Source organism: Mastigoproctus giganteus, chromosome 7, assembly GCF_048544385.1.
Source record: "Mastigoproctus giganteus isolate SK-2022 chromosome 7, ASM4854438v1, whole genome shotgun sequence".
In the NCBI taxonomy this organism is placed as follows: Eukaryota; Metazoa; Arthropoda; class Arachnida; order Uropygi; family Thelyphonidae; genus Mastigoproctus; species Mastigoproctus giganteus.
The window spans coordinates 136594207-136612285 of NC_143581.1; the positions used below are offsets into that span (position 1 = coordinate 136594207).

At 34.7% G+C, this 18079-nt stretch overlaps 1 protein-coding gene across 3 annotated transcripts in view; it reads left to right on the forward strand.

Annotated features, from left to right (window-relative positions):
• The window catches only part of LOC150083218 (uncharacterized), a 637655-nt gene that overhangs the window by 51521 nt on the left and 568055 nt on the right, over positions 1-18079 (forward strand). For all 3 annotated transcript variants that reach the window (XM_090377919.1, XM_090377920.1, XM_090377921.1), the window contains exon 3: positions 6388-6453. In XM_090377919.1, the coding sequence (XP_090234045.1) occupies positions 6388-6453 (66 nt within the window). The remainder of the gene's footprint in view (positions 1-6387; positions 6454-18079) is intronic.

Genomic DNA, 18079 nt, shown 5'->3' on the forward strand with positions numbered 1-18079 from the left:
TCCACTTCCCTGAGTGTAGTACCACATAGTTGGTAGGGTTCTCTTCGGTTATTGCTACCCATATACAGTACGTTGCATTTGTCAATGTTAAACTTTAGGTGCCACTTCTCAGCCCATTTTCCCAACTTATCTAGATCCAGTTGGAGTAGCATACTGTCTTTACTATTGTTAACAACCCTGCCAACCTTTGTATCATCTGCAAACTTGGACATTATACCTGATATACCTTCATCAATATCATTTATAAATATACAAAACAACAATGGGCCCAACACCGAACCTTGGGGAACTCCACTAATAACATTTGTCCACCAAGAGCAGTGTCCATTGATTAACACTCTCTGTCGTCTCGCACTCAACCATCCCTTTATCCGTTGTAGCAACTTACCCTTAATGCCATACCTCTCCAATTTCTACAGTCCCATGTGCAACAATATCAAAAGCTTTCCTGAAATGCAAGTACGTATATGATATCAAAATTATTTTTGGCATACAGTTCCATTGTGACCACATCATAGTATCTAATCAAATTGGTCAGACAAGACCTCCCTTTAACAAACCCATGCTGTCTTAACTATTACTGCTGTCTTGTCTAGATGATTCTGCAATGCTTCTTTAACCAGTGATTTCATTATTTTCCACGGAACAGAAGTTAAACTAACAGGTCCATAGTTATTGTGTTGCCTTTTGAATTCCCTTTGTGAATTGGTGATACATTAGCACAATTTCTGAAGGTGTGCAAATGTATCATCATATGTTAGCCATAATAAAAAATTATCACCATTTGGGCAACTCCCTTAAGTCCAAGGAAGCTCTCATAATTATGGCTAAGGGTTTGTTTACCTCCTTTGCTGCCTCCTTTAATATAACTGGATAGCTCCCATCCACCCCAGGTGCCTTTTTTATGTTTAACTTCAGCAATTTCTCCTCCACTTTGCTTTCAGTTTTTACAAAATCACTTAGCTCCCTGTTAGTTTGATAAAGTTCTGGCACTTCCCTCATTGAATAACTCCTCCTGTGTGAATGTAGATGCAAAATACTCATTCAGTTTATCAGCCACCTGAGCATGATCATCTATGTTAAATGGTTCAATCTGATTCATTCCTTTCCTTCTCGAGTTTATATAAGTAAAGAACTCTTTGATGTTTTTCTTTGCATCCTCTGCCAAAGGTTTCTCGTAATCTGCCTTCACCTGTCTAACCTCCTTTGTGATTTGATTACAGACTAGTTTATATCTGCCATAAGCTTCTGTGTCACCTGATACTTTATATGCTTCCCATACATTTTACTTCCATGCCACGAGTCTCATTAATTCATCTGACATCCATTTAGGCCTGAAGCTTGAACAGTATTTCTTATTTGGAATGAAAAGCCTAGTAGCCTCCAAAATTAAGTCCCTGAAAGCTTCCCATTTAGAATTCAACGTTGGTTCATCATCAGTCGATCCCACTGTACAGAATTTAAAAACTGTCTGAGACTTAGTCACCTTTACGAACCTTTACAAACTTATAGTCACCTTTACGAACCTTTACAAACTTATAGTCACCTTTACGAACCCAGTGGTTCTTTTATCTGCAAATTCTTAGTGCATGAATAAATCACTGCTGATAATCAGATTGAGTATTTCTCCCTCTGGTTGCATTTACCTTAATTTACCTTAACAATATTGAAAAATTATATTTAAATCTGTATGTTCCCAGTTTAACATTTTAAGGTAGGTACCTAGACGATATCCTTGTTATTTTACATGAAAATATTGTTAATAATCTTATGGCTTCTTTAAACAAAATGCATACAAGACTTAAATTCACTTTAGAAGAAGAAAAACCGGGAAGAAATCTATAAATTTTCTTAACTTTATGTTAACAAGAGTTAACGATACCATATATTTTAAAATATAACAGCACAGGGAAATTTTTGCATTATTCAAGTTATCCTTTTATTTATAAAAGAGGTATCATTTTCAACCAATTCTACAATGTACATATAGTAAAATTGGTTGAAAATGATACCTCTTACAGATAGTTCTATGCAGGAAGCTCTTAATAACGAACTCAGGGAACTTGCTACAAGATTTTTGAACAGGGAATAGTCATTAAGTATAATTGGGAGCATTCAACAACAGGCGAAAACAAAAATCTGGATCAGTTTCACTTAGTAAGAACACCCCACACAAATATTTTATTAAGGTTCCTTATGTACAGCAGTGGTATAAGCAGTTCATTAATATTTTTAAAAACACGGAATTTAAAATAGTGGCACAGCCTGTAAATAAACTCCAGACACTATTGAAGATTACCTCAAACATGGAACAAACCAATATACTCTATAACATTGCATTTGGGAATAACTCTTTTTACATCGGTTCTACCCAGAATTATCTTTCTATGTGAAATCAACAATACCAGGCATCTGTCAGGGCAAAAAGGACAGGTGCATCTGAACTTCCCTTTCACGCCATCCAGGAGAACCATGTTTTTCTTTTTAATGTGGTGAATGTAATTAATATACAAAATGAATACATAAAACTCTCAATAGCCGAAACACTAGAAATGAAATTAAATTCCAATTCAATAAACGTACGTAGATCATTCATTATTTCGGACTCCTGGACCTTTACGCGCATGTGTGAATAACTCTTTTTGCATTGGTTAACAAAATTAATCTCGTCACATGTAGCTCATTTTAATTGAATTAACTTTTATAACAGAGTGGATTTTGTTAAGTGTGTTACTTTACTTCTTGGGAGCATGGATCGCAGGCGAAGTAATCTGGTCACTTATAAAAAAGTTGTTTAGTCAAAAAGATTTTAATGTAGAATTTGACAATTGTCTTCGGTTTCCAGTCTGTTTATTGCTGGTTGGTTTAGTTTTGGGTGGGTTGATGTACATCAGCTATGCTTTGCTCTGCCTTCTTGGCGGTGAATGGATAATGGGAACTGAATACAAGATTAATTTTTAGAAAATCGGGTTAAATTAACAGTACTTTAATGGTTTATATCGTGTTTTTAACTTGGGCCTTTTACACAATGTATTAACTGGATCAATTGGATGTGAGCGTTGGGTTGAAGGATTTTCCTACAAAAAGGTATGAGATGTTCTATTATATTTATCAATATTATTTATGTAGGAAAGATTCATTTTTATTGATCTTATATTTTGTAATTAGAGATTTTAGAAGTACCAAATTTTGTCGTAGTGCTCCCAATGTAACAGGCCTTACTGTCTGATTGGCATCGAATTAAATAAATGATATTATTGTAATCATGCGTGGTGTATTTGTCTGTTGTTCTATATGAATTAAATTTGGAGCCTAATTTATTGTATGATGAAAAAGATATGGTTATGTTTGTGTTTAAAAATCTGTCAGAGTTGTTTTGCATATTGTCTGTGATAAGGGAGGACAATTTGGGTTCCTTGTTCTTTATTATGATGATTGTTGTGATGACGTGGGTTATTAATTCTGTTTCAACTCTGGAAATGGTCCCTTTTATTAATGTATGGATATATGCTAGCTATGAATTTTTCCGTAAGGTATTTTAGTTCTGTAGATAAATCGTCTTGTGTATAGCTTTATTTAATGGCATTGTGAATTTGGTTAAAAAGAACTGCTTCTTTAATGTATAGAGGATAATGTGAATAAAAATTTAAAAATTTACCTGTATGTGTTTCCTTCCTATAAACCTTGGTACGTAACTTTGTACAAACTTTATAAATAGTAAGGTTTAAAAAATTGTGTCATCTTTTTCTGTTTCAAGGTTAAATTTAAGTTGTTCGTATTGTGTTAAATGTTTTGGGTAGTGTATCGATGGAATTCTTATTACCTATTAAAAGTATATCGTCCGCATATCTCATATATAATTTGATGTTAGTAGGAAAAGGTTGAAATACTTTCTGCTCAATAGAAGCTAAATAAATCTCGGACAACGGGGGCTGATATACTCACATCCATGTTTGTGTGCTTGTTTAGTGTTATATACCTGAAACCTGGAAAACCTCATAAAAGGGAGATAATTTTTACAAGAAATGTTGATAAATTTGCACATGCGGAATGTTTGAATGAATCAGTTTTTACTAGAAATGATTGTAAAAATTATCTCACCTCTTATGAGGTTTTCCAGGTTTCGGGTATGTAACACCAAACAAGCACATGAATACATCACCTCTGTTATCACTTCAGATAGTGATATTTCTGCATCCTTTGATGTCGTTTCCTTCTACATGAATGTACATGTAGAAGCTACATTACAAGCCTTAAAAGAATTATTATCCTCAGACGACACTTTGATAAAATGCACTAACCTAAGTATTAATAGTATTTTAGAACTTGTGTCATTCTTACTTAAAACAAAACCATTTTGGTTTCAAGACAAAGTTTAAGAACAGATATATGGCCGCCCTATGGGTCTGGGTATATCAGCCTCATTGTCAGAGATTTATTTAGCTTTATTACGCATAGGCAAAATTATCAACATTTCTTGTAAAAATTATCTCACCTCTTATGAGGTTTTCTAGGTTTCGGGTATATAACACCAAACACACCAAACAAGCACATGAACGTGGGTCTTGGTATATCAGCCCTGTTGTCTGAGATTTATTTAGCTTCTGTCGGACAGAAAGTACTTCAACCTTTTCCCTCTAACATCAAATTATATATGAGATATGCGGATGACATACTTTTAATAGGTAATAAGAATTCCGTCAATACATTACACAATGCATTTAACACAATACACGAACAACTTAAATTTACCCTTGAAACGGAAAAAGATAACACAATTAATTTTTTAAACCTTAACTATTTATAAAGTTGGTACAAGGTTTATAGGAAGGAAACACATATGGGTAAATTTTTACATTTTTATTCGCATCATCCTCTATACTTTTTACCTTCTATACCTTCTTTTTAACCAAATTCACAATGCTATTAAATATACCTATACACAAGATTTATCTATAGAACTAAAATACCCTATGGAAAAATTCCTAGCTAACTGTGTAAAATCCATTACAGTTAATAAAAGAGACCATTTCCAAAGTTGAAAACAGAATTAATAACCCACATCATCGCAACAATCATCATGATAAAGAACAAGGAGTCCAAATTGTCCTCCCTTATCACAGACAATATGAGAAACAACTCTGCAGATTTTTACAAACACAAACAGAACCATAATTTTTTTCATCATACAATAAATTAGGCTCCAAAAATAACGTCCATTCCTACAATCATAACCCACTAATAGATTCAGCTATCACAATAATTAAATTAGTCTAATTTCAAAATTCTCCAAAATGAAGCACTAGTTATTGAATGGTTTTGGTGACATACGTTATTTAACTTATAAACACAAAACTCCCAATCAACCTTTCCCCTATTTAGAATTTAACATGCATAAAGTTTCCATGTGCACTGAATTGCATTTCGGTAATTGACTTTTCTTATTATTAAACCTTTTGCATTTTCTCTTTGCACAATGCTAACTGAGGACGTAAATCGAAAGTTCCTCGTGCGGAACTATTAGCTTGTTTATTAATATTAATCCATTCAGAACTATTCTCATCTTAATGATTTTAATTGACAACCGTGAAATGGAATCCACATTCTCTTCTCGTGCATATTTTAAGTTTTAATTAATTATTTCAAATCCTTAATAAATTCCAATTGTAATCACATTTATAGCTATGGTTATAAATCTGTGATTATAAATAAGGTTCTTATTCACATCAACTATGTGTCTTCTATAATCACATTACATCCAAGTGGATCATTGAGTGCTGGAAAGTGCTGAGGTGAGTACTGAAAATTTAAGCTACGCTATCTTAATACATTAGTCATTATACTACAGCACATATGGAAGTTCCTAAAACTTGTGATTAATTTCATTTATATTATTATGCTTTGTGCAATGCAGACGTTGATAATTTGGTGACAGTACCAAACAAATTATTTTTTATTCTTAATGTTAACAATATAGGCAGTTGTGTGCTATTCCCATTTGTAGTTTTTTCAATTTCAGGTACAAATGTTTTAATCCCCCCCATACATAAATGACTAATAAAGTTCCACTATATTTAGAATTTATTTGTAGCATTAAGTGCCACATTATATTACTGCTAATAGGTGTGTCAGTCAAATGCATCAGTTTTCTGTTCAGTAGAGTATTTAAAGTAATTGCTTATCTTTTTTGACTAGTTGGAGAAAGTTTTGAAGGTGTGTACTTAATATAGTTTTGAAGGTGTGTACCTAATATAAAAGAAATTTCAGATAATATGTAGTATTTTGTAATGAAAATTTCTTTAGTTGAACCTTCAGTTGAAAGATCAGTTAAATTCTTTTCTTTAATTGACCTTTAATTTCTTTTTTTTCCCTTCTCTTCCTCTCCAGCATTAAAAGTTAAGCTAATGACAAGGAGACCAATTGACCAGTTGGTAGAGCAAGGCATCATACCATGTAAGTATTGCTGTTCCAGATTTAAGTTTTTTTTTCAGAGGCATAATGATGCAAAAAAATTTAGCTAATAATTAAAATGTGTCATCTGATTTTGTGCTGTCTGCTCTTTTGAACTGTTTTTATTACAGTTAACAATCCTTTAGCTAAAGGAAAATTTTCTTACTATATATGGAATACAACTATCCTTCTTTAATTCTCTAGTTTGTGCTACTTGCAAAAAAAAAAAAGAAAAAGAAAAAAAAGAGAAGATATTCCTGTTATTCACCATAATCCAAAATTCCAAAATCTGAATAATATCATAAAATCTCCAAACAGATATTTAATCCAAAATTTTGCAATCCATAAAACTGAAACTGAAGAGAGATACTTCTTTGTGCTGACATTTTTTTTTTTTTTTAACACATTTTCTAGCAAGTTTGAATCCTGCCCAAAATGGGATGCTGTTTCAGGAAGGTTGTGAATTTGCTAAAATAATATCCCCATTTAAAAGATGCATATCTGTGATCCATATAAGCCCAGTTATGGCTTACACAACACTTTATATAATGGAACTGAAAGGACTTTGTTCCTGTTAAGTTTAAAGTAATAAAACACTTAACTCCACATATTAAATAAATAAAATCAGAAGTTGTAGGTTCCTAAGTGTAGTATAGTTACTATGAAATAATAAAATAAGTTACAAATAGCCAGATAATCTTATCTTAAATCCAGTTATGTTTTGCAACTCCTCTGAGCTACATTATCAAGTTTAAAGAAAGCAGGAAGAGGAATAAGGACAAATAACATTTTAAAACTGAAATTCCAATCAGAAACTGAAATTTTTAACATATCTATAGTCATGTGCTATGGAGATTATTGAAAGACAACTGCAACAAGCCATTGACTGCCTTAACCCCAGAGCACTGGCTAATGAATTCAAGCTCTCACTGTAAAGGACCCTTTGGATACTTTATGTTGTAAGTGTAATCCTTATCCTGAACCTTAATTGAGGCTCAGACAAAATGCTATTTTGTCTCAGCCTCAATTCTTGGGACTCGTATTTGATAAAAAGTTGACCTTTCTTGAACATCCACCAATTCTGTACATAGTGCACAAGCTTGAATATCCTCTGTACTCTCTCCTCTACATCTTGGGGTGAGGACCGATGCACCTTACTATGCATCTACCATGCACTTGTGTGATCTAAACAAGATTACAGTTTCCAGTTATATGTATCAACCAGAAACAATGTATGTCGATGGCTGAATTCCATTCATCATCAGGCTATTCATATTGCTACTGGAGCATTTCAAACATCTCCTATTCCAGAGCATGGAAGCAAATGAACCGTAATTATTACTCTGATGTAAACAGTTGTCTCTAATATATGATTTCAAATTAAATCCTTGCCAAATCATCCTACATGGATATCCGTTTACAAGCCACAATGGGAAAATTTGTACAACACCCATCAGACTGACAGTTGTCCTTTGGTTCGATTGTTGATGATCCTGCTGAGGTAACTGACGAACTGAATGAGTATTTTGCATCTACATTCACACATGAGGTAGTCTGTAGTGAAGTGGAGGCCAGAAGCGTATCAAACTCTAGCAGGAAGCTAAATGATTTTGTAATAACCGAGAGAAAAGTGAAAGAGAAATTGCTGAATTTAAGCATAAGGAAGGCATCTGAAGTGGATGGGATATGTCCAGTTATGTTGAAGGAGGCAGCAAAGGAAGTAAGCAGACCCTTAGCCATGTTTATGAGGGCATCCTTGGACTCAGGGGAGGTCCCAACAGACTGGAGATGTGCAAATGTATCCCCAATTCACAAAGGAGTTCAAAAAGGTGACATGAGTAATTATAGACCTATTAGTTTAACTTCTGTTCAGGGGAAAATAATAAAATCACTGGTTAAAGGAGCACTGCAGAATCACCTAGACAAGACTGCAGATATAGTTCACACAGTGTGGGTTTGTTAAAGTGAAGTGTTGTCTGACCAATTTGATTTGATACTGTGATGTCATCACAACGGAATTGGATGCAAAAAATAATTTTGATATCATACACTTGGATTTTAGGAAAGGTTTTGATACTGTTTCACATGGAAGACTACTGTACAAATTGGTGCAGTGTGGCATTAAGGGCAAGTTGCTGCTATGGATAAATTGATGGTTAAGTAGGAGAAGACAGAGAGTAGTAATCAATGAATGCTCTTCATGTTATTAATGGAGTCTCCTGGGGTTCAGTGTTGGTCACCTTGTTGTTTCTGTATTTATCAATGATATTGATTAAGGTATATCAGGGTTAATGTTACAAGTTTGCAGACAATATGAAGGTTGGTAGGGTTGTTAATGACAGTATGCTACTACAACAGGATCTAGAAAAGTTGAGCAGATGGGCTAAGAGGTGGGAGCTGAAGTTTAACATTGACAAATGTAAAGTATGCATATGGGTAGCAGAAGTGCTTTTTTGTAAAAAAAAATAGGTGCCGGTACTCTTTATTTGCTATCAGGAAAAATTGAAAATTAAAAGGATTTGTAAAGTACTCTAAAATTTTTCTTTTCCTGATGTTGTTATTTTGTAGTAATGTTTTTGGAATAAGAACAAGAAATTAAGTATATGAACACAGTTTATTAAGCATAAATTTATTATTTAAGTATATAAAAAAAATAACTACTGTGTAAAAAAATAAGTAATAAGTAAAAATAATTTTATAATAAAGTTTAGTAGAATATTCCAAATTTTTATTAAGTTCTCATCCAACACAGTATGCCGACTTCTTACTGTTTGTGTCTGTTGCTGAATGAAGTTTCCGAAGCAGCCATGAATCAAAATATTTTGCTGGATCGAAGCGTGTCAGTGGTGGGTCTACAGTTTTAAGAAATAGTAGTGAAGAAATTGTTTGTCATCAACAAAATGATTGTTGGGCTGACAATCAGATTCATTTGTGAAAATCCTCATTCACATTCACTCAATGAAATTGGTATCCTACTCAGATCATCGAATGCTTCAATTCTTCCGAAACCATCTTATCAGTTAGGTACCCCAAAATCCACGAATTGTGTATCTTTCATTTAACTGTAACCTAATTGACAATTTTCTAACTTCATTTTAACCAAATGCTAACATTTCATGTTTAGAAGGTTTAATACCTTTGTTGTCCTCGTCCTCGTTTTCCTTCTCTCATCATCGATATTGTCGCTAGTTCTTTGAACTAGTTGTTAAATTTGAATTTTTTCTTATCTTTTTTTTTTTGAAACTGTCCAAAATGTCGGTGTCATTCGGATATTCAGGTACTATGACCTTGTAAACAGAGGTAGGGAAAATTTATGGAAAAATGTAGATACAGAAAAAATAAAATGCACATCTGTGGAAAAACATATGATTATTTGTTGGGCTAAAAGAAAATCACTCTCTCCTAATTCTCAAACAGGGTGCTTACAGTTGATTCACAGTGGTGTCCAACCTATGGCCCGTGTGGAAAGTGAACTAAAACAGCATTTTAAATTTTATTAATTATCAAAAAATTTTCTCATTAAATGTTTTGTTCGGGAAATGTAATTGTGTATTGTACTTAATAAAATTTCCGAATATTTTAATTTTTTTTTTTTTTTATATGTAATAAGATATGGAAAATGTAACACTCATTTTTCTTGAATCGCTCGGGCAGCCTGCGAAAGAAATCTAACTTTGAATTTTTTTGAATATGGCCCCTGTACGGGGAAAATTGTATTTGTATTTTTATATGGGCAGCTCCTAGAACAGAAGTTAATCTCCACCTCGTTGCTCTGTATTTTTTTACAATCTGTCAAGGTAAGGCCACAACATGTCATGTAATAAAAAAAAAAAAAAAAACCCAATTGGTTGAACTGGGATAGGGGAAAAGGAAGCAGAGAGAGAGAAAAACAGTTTTAATCCTGCACAGGAGATTTTCATCCCACACAGGAGAAGGTGATAGGACAGAAAAAGTGTGTGTGTTTGTTTGTTCTGTAGTGTAGTATTGTGTATTGGCCTTTTGGCTATCTGGAAGCAGTGATCACCTGAACTTCCGCCTCCAGTTATTCATCCCTAGCCACGGGAAGGCAAGGTCTCCCCTATTATCTGCTTGTCCTCCTCCCTAGGAAACTCGTTCACCAGGGAGGAAAAGAAAACTAGAGTAAGGTGAAGAGGGGAAAGGACGAAAGGGGGGGAGGGGAGGGGGACTCCCTCAGTCCAGGATAAATTGCTAGGGAAAAAAAAAAAAAAAAAAGAGTGGGTGAGAGGTTGCTAGCCTGACATGGGGGAAAAGGTTGGACACTACTGCTATAGAAGGTTGACCAAAGACCAGCATTGGGAAATACCCCTTGATCTGCCCACTGTTGGCCAGCACGACTTCTCTGTATGTGGTACAGGTGGTCGGATAGGTGTTACAAGTACCTCTGAGTTGTAGAATGGTAATCCCACTAGCTCTCTTAATTCGTGCAGCACCACTAATTGCCTAAATTGTCTGAAGGCCAGAAATGGGAACAGTGTGTACTGAGTTAAGTCTGTCCTAATCCGTTCTTTATATGAAAATTTTCTTTGCTCAACGGAAACTATTTTGAATGTAACTTCCAAGGGGAATTCAAAGAAATTCGCTATAAAAAGAGTTCATTAAACAGAGGTCTGACTGAGTAATTTAGAATTCTAAAAATGGTTATAAAGTTTTATATAGAAATTATCTTAACAATGGAGAGTGAAAAATACAAATTTGGTTAAATAACTTTAAGCTTATTTGAATAGCAGATAAACATGTTAAAAAAAAAAAAAAAAAAAAAAAAAGTTACTTAATATTACAAATTTCAAAGTGTACTGCATCCAAATGTCACAAATCACTGTTAATAAAGGTGCTGGTATGCCGTACTGGGCGCCTCCATTGCCAGGTGGACAGGAGCAGCAGTGCTTAGCACACCCTTTTTGATTAGACCGGGGTTCGGGCCCGTGACCACCAAATACGGAGGATGCGGAAAGGGCAGGGAATAACCACCGCATATCCCCGGAGCAATATGGCCTTAGTTGCTAATGCTCCTAAAAACCAAAAAAAAAACAACAGCTTCATACCCTCACAACACAGAACTGCTCTAAGACTATTGAAGATAAACACTTCCCTTCATGCTGGTACTAGATCCAGCATACCTGCTACCTGTGCCCCTCCCTCGTCGTTACAGCCCACTATTTCTTTCTTTGATCCATAAACAACCAGTGGGTTACTAACGGAAGAAAGTAGTTTACTCTGTAGATGTGTGCAATTCTCAGTAGTCGCTAAAAAAAAAAAAAAAAAAAAAATCTAGTCTGGAAATGGCTTATTTTTGGGTACCTCAGTAAAAAACTTTGAGAATCCCCATAACTAGAGAATCCATGACACTTGATTTAATCAAAGCCCTTAACAAATATAACTGGCTCCAGCAAGAAAGTAACCCAACCCATGGGCCATCTCTTGATCCTTGAAAAGAAAGCTCTAAACAATCTCAGAAAGATAAAATTCATATGAGTAAAGGTAGTGAAGTAGATGGCTTCATACTGGATATAAAACATATATCTTAACAAAATATCAGACCTCTCAAATGATGGCAATGCATACAGGATCCTAAAAAAAAAAAAAAAAAAAAAAAAAACAACCCACTGTTTCACTAATAAGGGTTAAGGAGTTTCTAAAAAGACTTTTCTGAGATCAGACCAGACCACATTGCCTTCAAAAGACTTAACAACAACAACAACTCTGAATCATTAATATCAAGGCCCATCAAGCAGATTTCTCAGCACATCCAGCATTTAGTGGGGAACACACCATCCAGGATAAAACCTAACATAATGTTAATTTCTGAATCCAGCAGTCTGCCTATCACTACTAGTGTAAAAAAAAAAAGAAACACATGCAGGACTTCATTAATGCAATTCATGAAGTCCCTTTCAGTGTAGATGACATGTTGATGAACTTCAAGTCGATGTTTACTGTCTGTGTTCCAAAAGCATCCAGTACTCTCTTCAACAGACTAGTCTCTTTATCACTGATATACCTCAGCCCAGATATTACAGAAGTTTTGCATTTTGCTTGGAATTGGACAAGTCTTCTCCTAGATTTATCTACAGTTTTTTTGTGGTCTGAGGTCAGTAAAAAAGAGATTTTCTCCCTTTCTATAACCACCCAAATACCCGTAATGATAGTATCAAATTCTGTGTAGAAATCTTAAATAAAATTCCTTACAACCAGCCACCCGCTGGCCTTTAGCCAGCGGGTGGCTGGTTGGTGGAACAGACTTCCATCCCTTGTCGTGGAAGTTGATAGTCTAAATAAGTTTAAGGCTCAACTGGACAGGCATTTCGAACCAACAGAGGGGTGAAGTGGAAGTGGTTATATTTTTTAATTTTTTTTTTGGCTGATGCTGCATAAGCTTGCTTTATTGCATCAAATGCCTCTACTAATGCTAATGGAGTCTTCCACCCATATTCTTGTCTTTGACTACAGTCAGATTTCTAAGCATGATCACATCTGTACTTGTAATTACCTTGACTTGTAATCCCTCTTGGCATATGCACATAACAAATGATTGCTTCCTCTGCATCTAAAAACTGGATTTTCTCTTTTGCTCTTGGTTTTAGCTTTCTTTAAATCTTAAATCTTCAATTCCTTTGGCTTCTACTCCATTCAAAAGAGGGCAGTTAGGTTAATCAATTGCCCATCTCTTATAGTCTCTCCACTCTCTGCCTGACAGACATTCAGTTTCTGCTAAATACCTTTTCTACAGATACTTCCATGAGCACCGTTCTTCTGAATTATTCAGTAAATTAATAATTCCCACCTTTTTCTTCTAAACCAGTCTGAACGTATTCAACAACCAGTCAGCATTGATATTTATGTGTGAAAAGGAAAAGGACAAACTGTGCTACCAACGATACTGTGACAATGCAGTGGAGAAGGGTTTATTATCCATTATAACTAATTTATAATTTTATAAACATAATGATATTGCCTAATACATATAACAAGAAACCTTATATTATAATATGTATAATAATGTAAACTTGTTAGCATAATATATATATTATGCTAACGAGTTTACATATATTATTATTGTTAGCCATAAGGAAGCCTGAGGCTTATGCTGCACCAGCCAAAAAAAAAATTCCCGAGTTACCCTGAGAGAGAGAGAGAGAGAGAGAGAGAGAGAGAGAGAGAGAGAGAGAGAGAGAGAAGAATGCTGATATCCAGCTCAGGACCCTGGGTGTGTCAAGCCTGTACTCATCAGATGTGAGCCCCTGGGGTTAAATATATATATATAATGTAAACTAACTAGTGTAGGAGTATTATTGCTGCATAACCTGGGAATATAGTAGATCTGTATAGTTGTAATACATATGACGTAAACTTTATAACACAATATGTATAATAATGTAAACTTGTTAGCATAATATATATATATATATAATGTGATGTTAAAGTTAGGCAAAAGTAATAAAAATAAATAAATATGGATATGAAGCTATCATTAGAGGCAGCAAATGCACATCCTCCACAAGAAGCCTAATTATATCTGATAATTAAAATAAATATGATATTTAACATAAAAAACATCAGCCAGTAGTATGGTAAAAATGCAGAGCGAAACGAAACGCAAAATAATATAAAATAAACAAACAGGGAAGGGAAAGTAGAGATAATAAAACAAAAAAGTAGTCGATAATCCCCTGTATAATTTAGTCATTAAACCCAATTTTGTTTATTTTATATTATTTTGCGTTTCGTTTCGCTCTGCATTTTTACCGTACTACTGGCTGATGTTTTTTATTTTAAATATCATATTTATTTTAATTATCAGATATAATTAGGCTTCATGTGGAGGATGTGCATTTGCTGCCTCTAATGATAGCTTCATATCCATATTTATTTATTTTTATTACTTTTGCCTAACTTTAACATCACATTATATAAATTAGTGGTAGTAGTGGGTTGATGTGCTAAATAAGCAGCGGCTGTGCCGCCATCTATTCTTTTCCTTTCTATTATATAAGCTGGTTAAGCTTGCATTATGTCAGTGGTGTGGCTCTGATCAAGAGTGCTGTCTGTTCTATAGATTATTTCTCGCTGCATAAGGACCACCGCCATGCAAATCCTCTGCATTGGTTGATCTATCGGAGAATGGAAGGGTGGTTTGATTCTTCGATATTTCCGCCTTTGCGATGATTTGTATGACGATTGAAATGCAGCGATTCCATGACCATTATTGGCCTCGTGGTCCTCTGTCGATATGGGGCATAATGGTCAGTCTATTATTTTGATATTTTAGTTTTTGTAGTTTCTTTAACCCCTTTTTGGTGATATTTCACGTCTTTTGGAACTGGTACCTTCGAGGGGGGTACCGCTAAATTATATATAATTGGCATTATGCTAAATTTACATCGTTGTATCATATATATATATATATAAAAAATAACATAAACTAACTAGTGCATTATTGTTGCATAACTTCAGAATATAGAGTGTTTATTTTTGCAATTAGGTACCTTTTAGTGTAGTGTAGTATTCTTAATTAAATTGAGTTTAAACAGAAATCATCCTTCTGATCTTCTCAACTCAAAATAGATCCTCAGATGTACTCAACTCAAGATCCACTCAAAGGGGCAGTTCTACAAATCATGGCCTTAAAAATGTTCTACTTGTTCAATGCCTGTAAACATATATGGAATGGGATATGATACAGCCAACAGGGAAAACTTCATAAGTGTGTGTATTCAATACAAAGAATGCGAGTTATGCACATTTATGATGAGTGTTTATGAGAGCATGAAGAACAGGATGGGTTACAGTTGAAGGAAAATGGTGGGGGGGGGCCATGAAGCTCTCAGCTGTGCATATGAATGCCAGAGCTTACACCTGAGCATCAGGAAATGCAGCAGTAACCCTCCAAGGCATAATGTGCAGGTTCCACAGGAGGTAGTTATTGTTAGGGAAAAATGCATGGGATGCATATAAATTATTATTATTATTTTTTATTTTTTGCATTCTTTGCCAAAGAATTCTCATAATAATTTTCATAATAATGAGAATTCTTTGACAAAGGATGCAAATAAAAATAGCAAAGATTCTTTACTTATGTGAACACTAGAAGAAAGGGGGATGAATCATATTAGTTCACTTGATATCGATGGTTTTACTGTTGATGATCCTGCTCCACTTACTGACAAACTGAATAGGTACTCTGCATATACATTCACATAAGGTATTATTTAGAGAAGGAGATAACAAAAGTTTATCAAACTAACAGGGGAAAACCTGACAGGAAAGTGGAAGAGAAATTGTTGAGTTAAACATAAAAAAAAGCACCTTTGTTGGATGGAATATATCTAATTATAATAAGATAGGCAGCAAAGGATGTAAGTAAAGAATTAGCCATAATTATAAGTCAATTCTTGGATTTGGGGGGGGGGGGGGCAAGTCTCCATGGACTGAAGAAATGCAAATGTAACCTCCGGTCATAAAGGGAAGATCAAAGGGTGAAATGAGTAATTATAGACCTATTAGTTTAACTTCTGGTTTAGGAAAAATAATGGAATCACTGGTTAAAGAAGTAATGAAAGACCATCTAGACAGGAATGCAATCATATTGCAGTCATAGTATATATTTGTTAGGGAGCAATCTTGTCTGTCACATCAGATTGCATGGGTAGGTTAAAGGTTTAGAAAAGAGAAGATACTTGTCATTAGAATTGAAATGCTGTAATTGTAATTTTTAGGATATACGTGTGAAAGAAGCCTTTGTTCCAGGAAACAGAATTTGAAGGGATAAATGAGGAAAAAGAAAAGTTGGTGTTGAGTTTTAAGTTGGACAGTAAATCATTGCTGACTTACTGCATGTGTTGGGAATGGTGTGGAAGAGGGGGTGGAGAATAATAGATGTAAATACAGAAGAACAGAGCCCATGGAAGTATCTGGGAGAGAGATTTTGGGGAGCACAGCCCCAGATGTTGGAACAGTATTCATCGTAGGGTAGATTTGAGATTTGTACAGAGTAGCTGTTCAGAACAAAAGTAACACAGTGGAAAGAGAAAACCCAGTTTTTTAGATGCAGAGATAGCAATATTTGTGATGCGCTTATGCCAAGATTAGAAGTCAGGATAGTTTCTAATAGAAATATATTATCTTGTGTAGAAATCTGAGTGTCTTAGGAACAGAAGAATCCTTTTTGGAAGGTATAAGACAGGACTGAGTTTAGAAGGATTGAAATTAACTAAGTTATCTTTGCCCCTAGAGAAATATCTGTAGATTAGCATTTAAGGAATTGGTAGTGGATATTTGAGAAGTTGAAGCTGTTTGTGCAGAAGGTTTAGATGGAATGCAATATGCCATCATCAGGAAAACTGTGAAACGCCCGTTTACTAGAAATCCTATGGTAGGATTTCTAGTCAGTGGAAGAAGGTCATTACTATACAAGAAGAAAAGAGTGGGAGAAATAACTGAAGCTTGGAGAACATCAGCATTAGTGGAGAAGTTAGAAGACAGAGAGCTGCCTACCATCACCCGCGGTGAGTAAACTGGATAATCAATGACAAAAAAAGTTGGCAAACCATGGAAGCTTATTTATAAGATCTCTACGCTAACATGATCAAAAGCTTTGAAATGTCACGAGAAACTAGTTGAGTTTCACCAAACTTTTCCATTGAATTTGGCCATAGATGGATAATGTTAGTCAGTATATCATGAGTGGATCAACACTGACGAAATTCATACTGCCGGTTATTGATCAGATGGAAGATTTATAGATAGTTTCGGAGTTGGCAATGAATGTATTTCTCCATTACTTTAGAAAGAGTAGAATTGCAATGGGATGATAATTAGATGTGAGGGATTTGTCAGCCTTTTTAGGAACTGGCTGGATATGAGCAAATTTCCAAGGAGAAGGAAAAACACCAGTAGAATAAGATAGGGTAAAAAGGTGACATAATAGTAGTAAGTTCAGGAGCACAGGCTTCGAGAACAAGTGGAGAAATATTATCAGGGTCTGGAGCTTTCCTGGCATCAAGATTGTTCAGAATTTTTTGGATATCCTTTTGACAGAAGACCCTAGAATTGAATAGAGTGCACTGGGAATGGGTAGACTTCCCTTTCCCAGACTTGGTAGACTGGGAATGGGTGGTCTACCAAGATCATTAATACAAGTTAGAAGAAAAGAAGGATGCTCTCAAGTCAGCTTTATCTTTTGCTAATGTGCAAACATTTTAAATTTTAAATTTTAAATGAGGTGGGAGTAGAGATGGGCACAATTTTCAGCCAATAGCTTTGGCAAGAAACCAGAATGCTTAACTACCATTTGGACATGAAGCAAGTTTTCTGCTCTTAGCATGATCAAAATCTAGTTTAGACTGATTAATAACTGCTTTGCAATTATTGCAAGTTTTGGTGTAGGCAGAAAATTAAGCTGGAGATTTGAATGCAAGCCATTTTTGATATTCAGTATTCTTATCTTGAACAGCATTAGCACATATATTGGTAAACCAAGGTTTACCAATAAAGGACAAGATTTTAAGGTGGAGTGTGGGATGAAAGATTTTATCCCTACAAGAATAATTTCACTGACATGATCGGAGCAAATATTGACATCTGAAAATTTAAAACATTAATCCAACCAAGG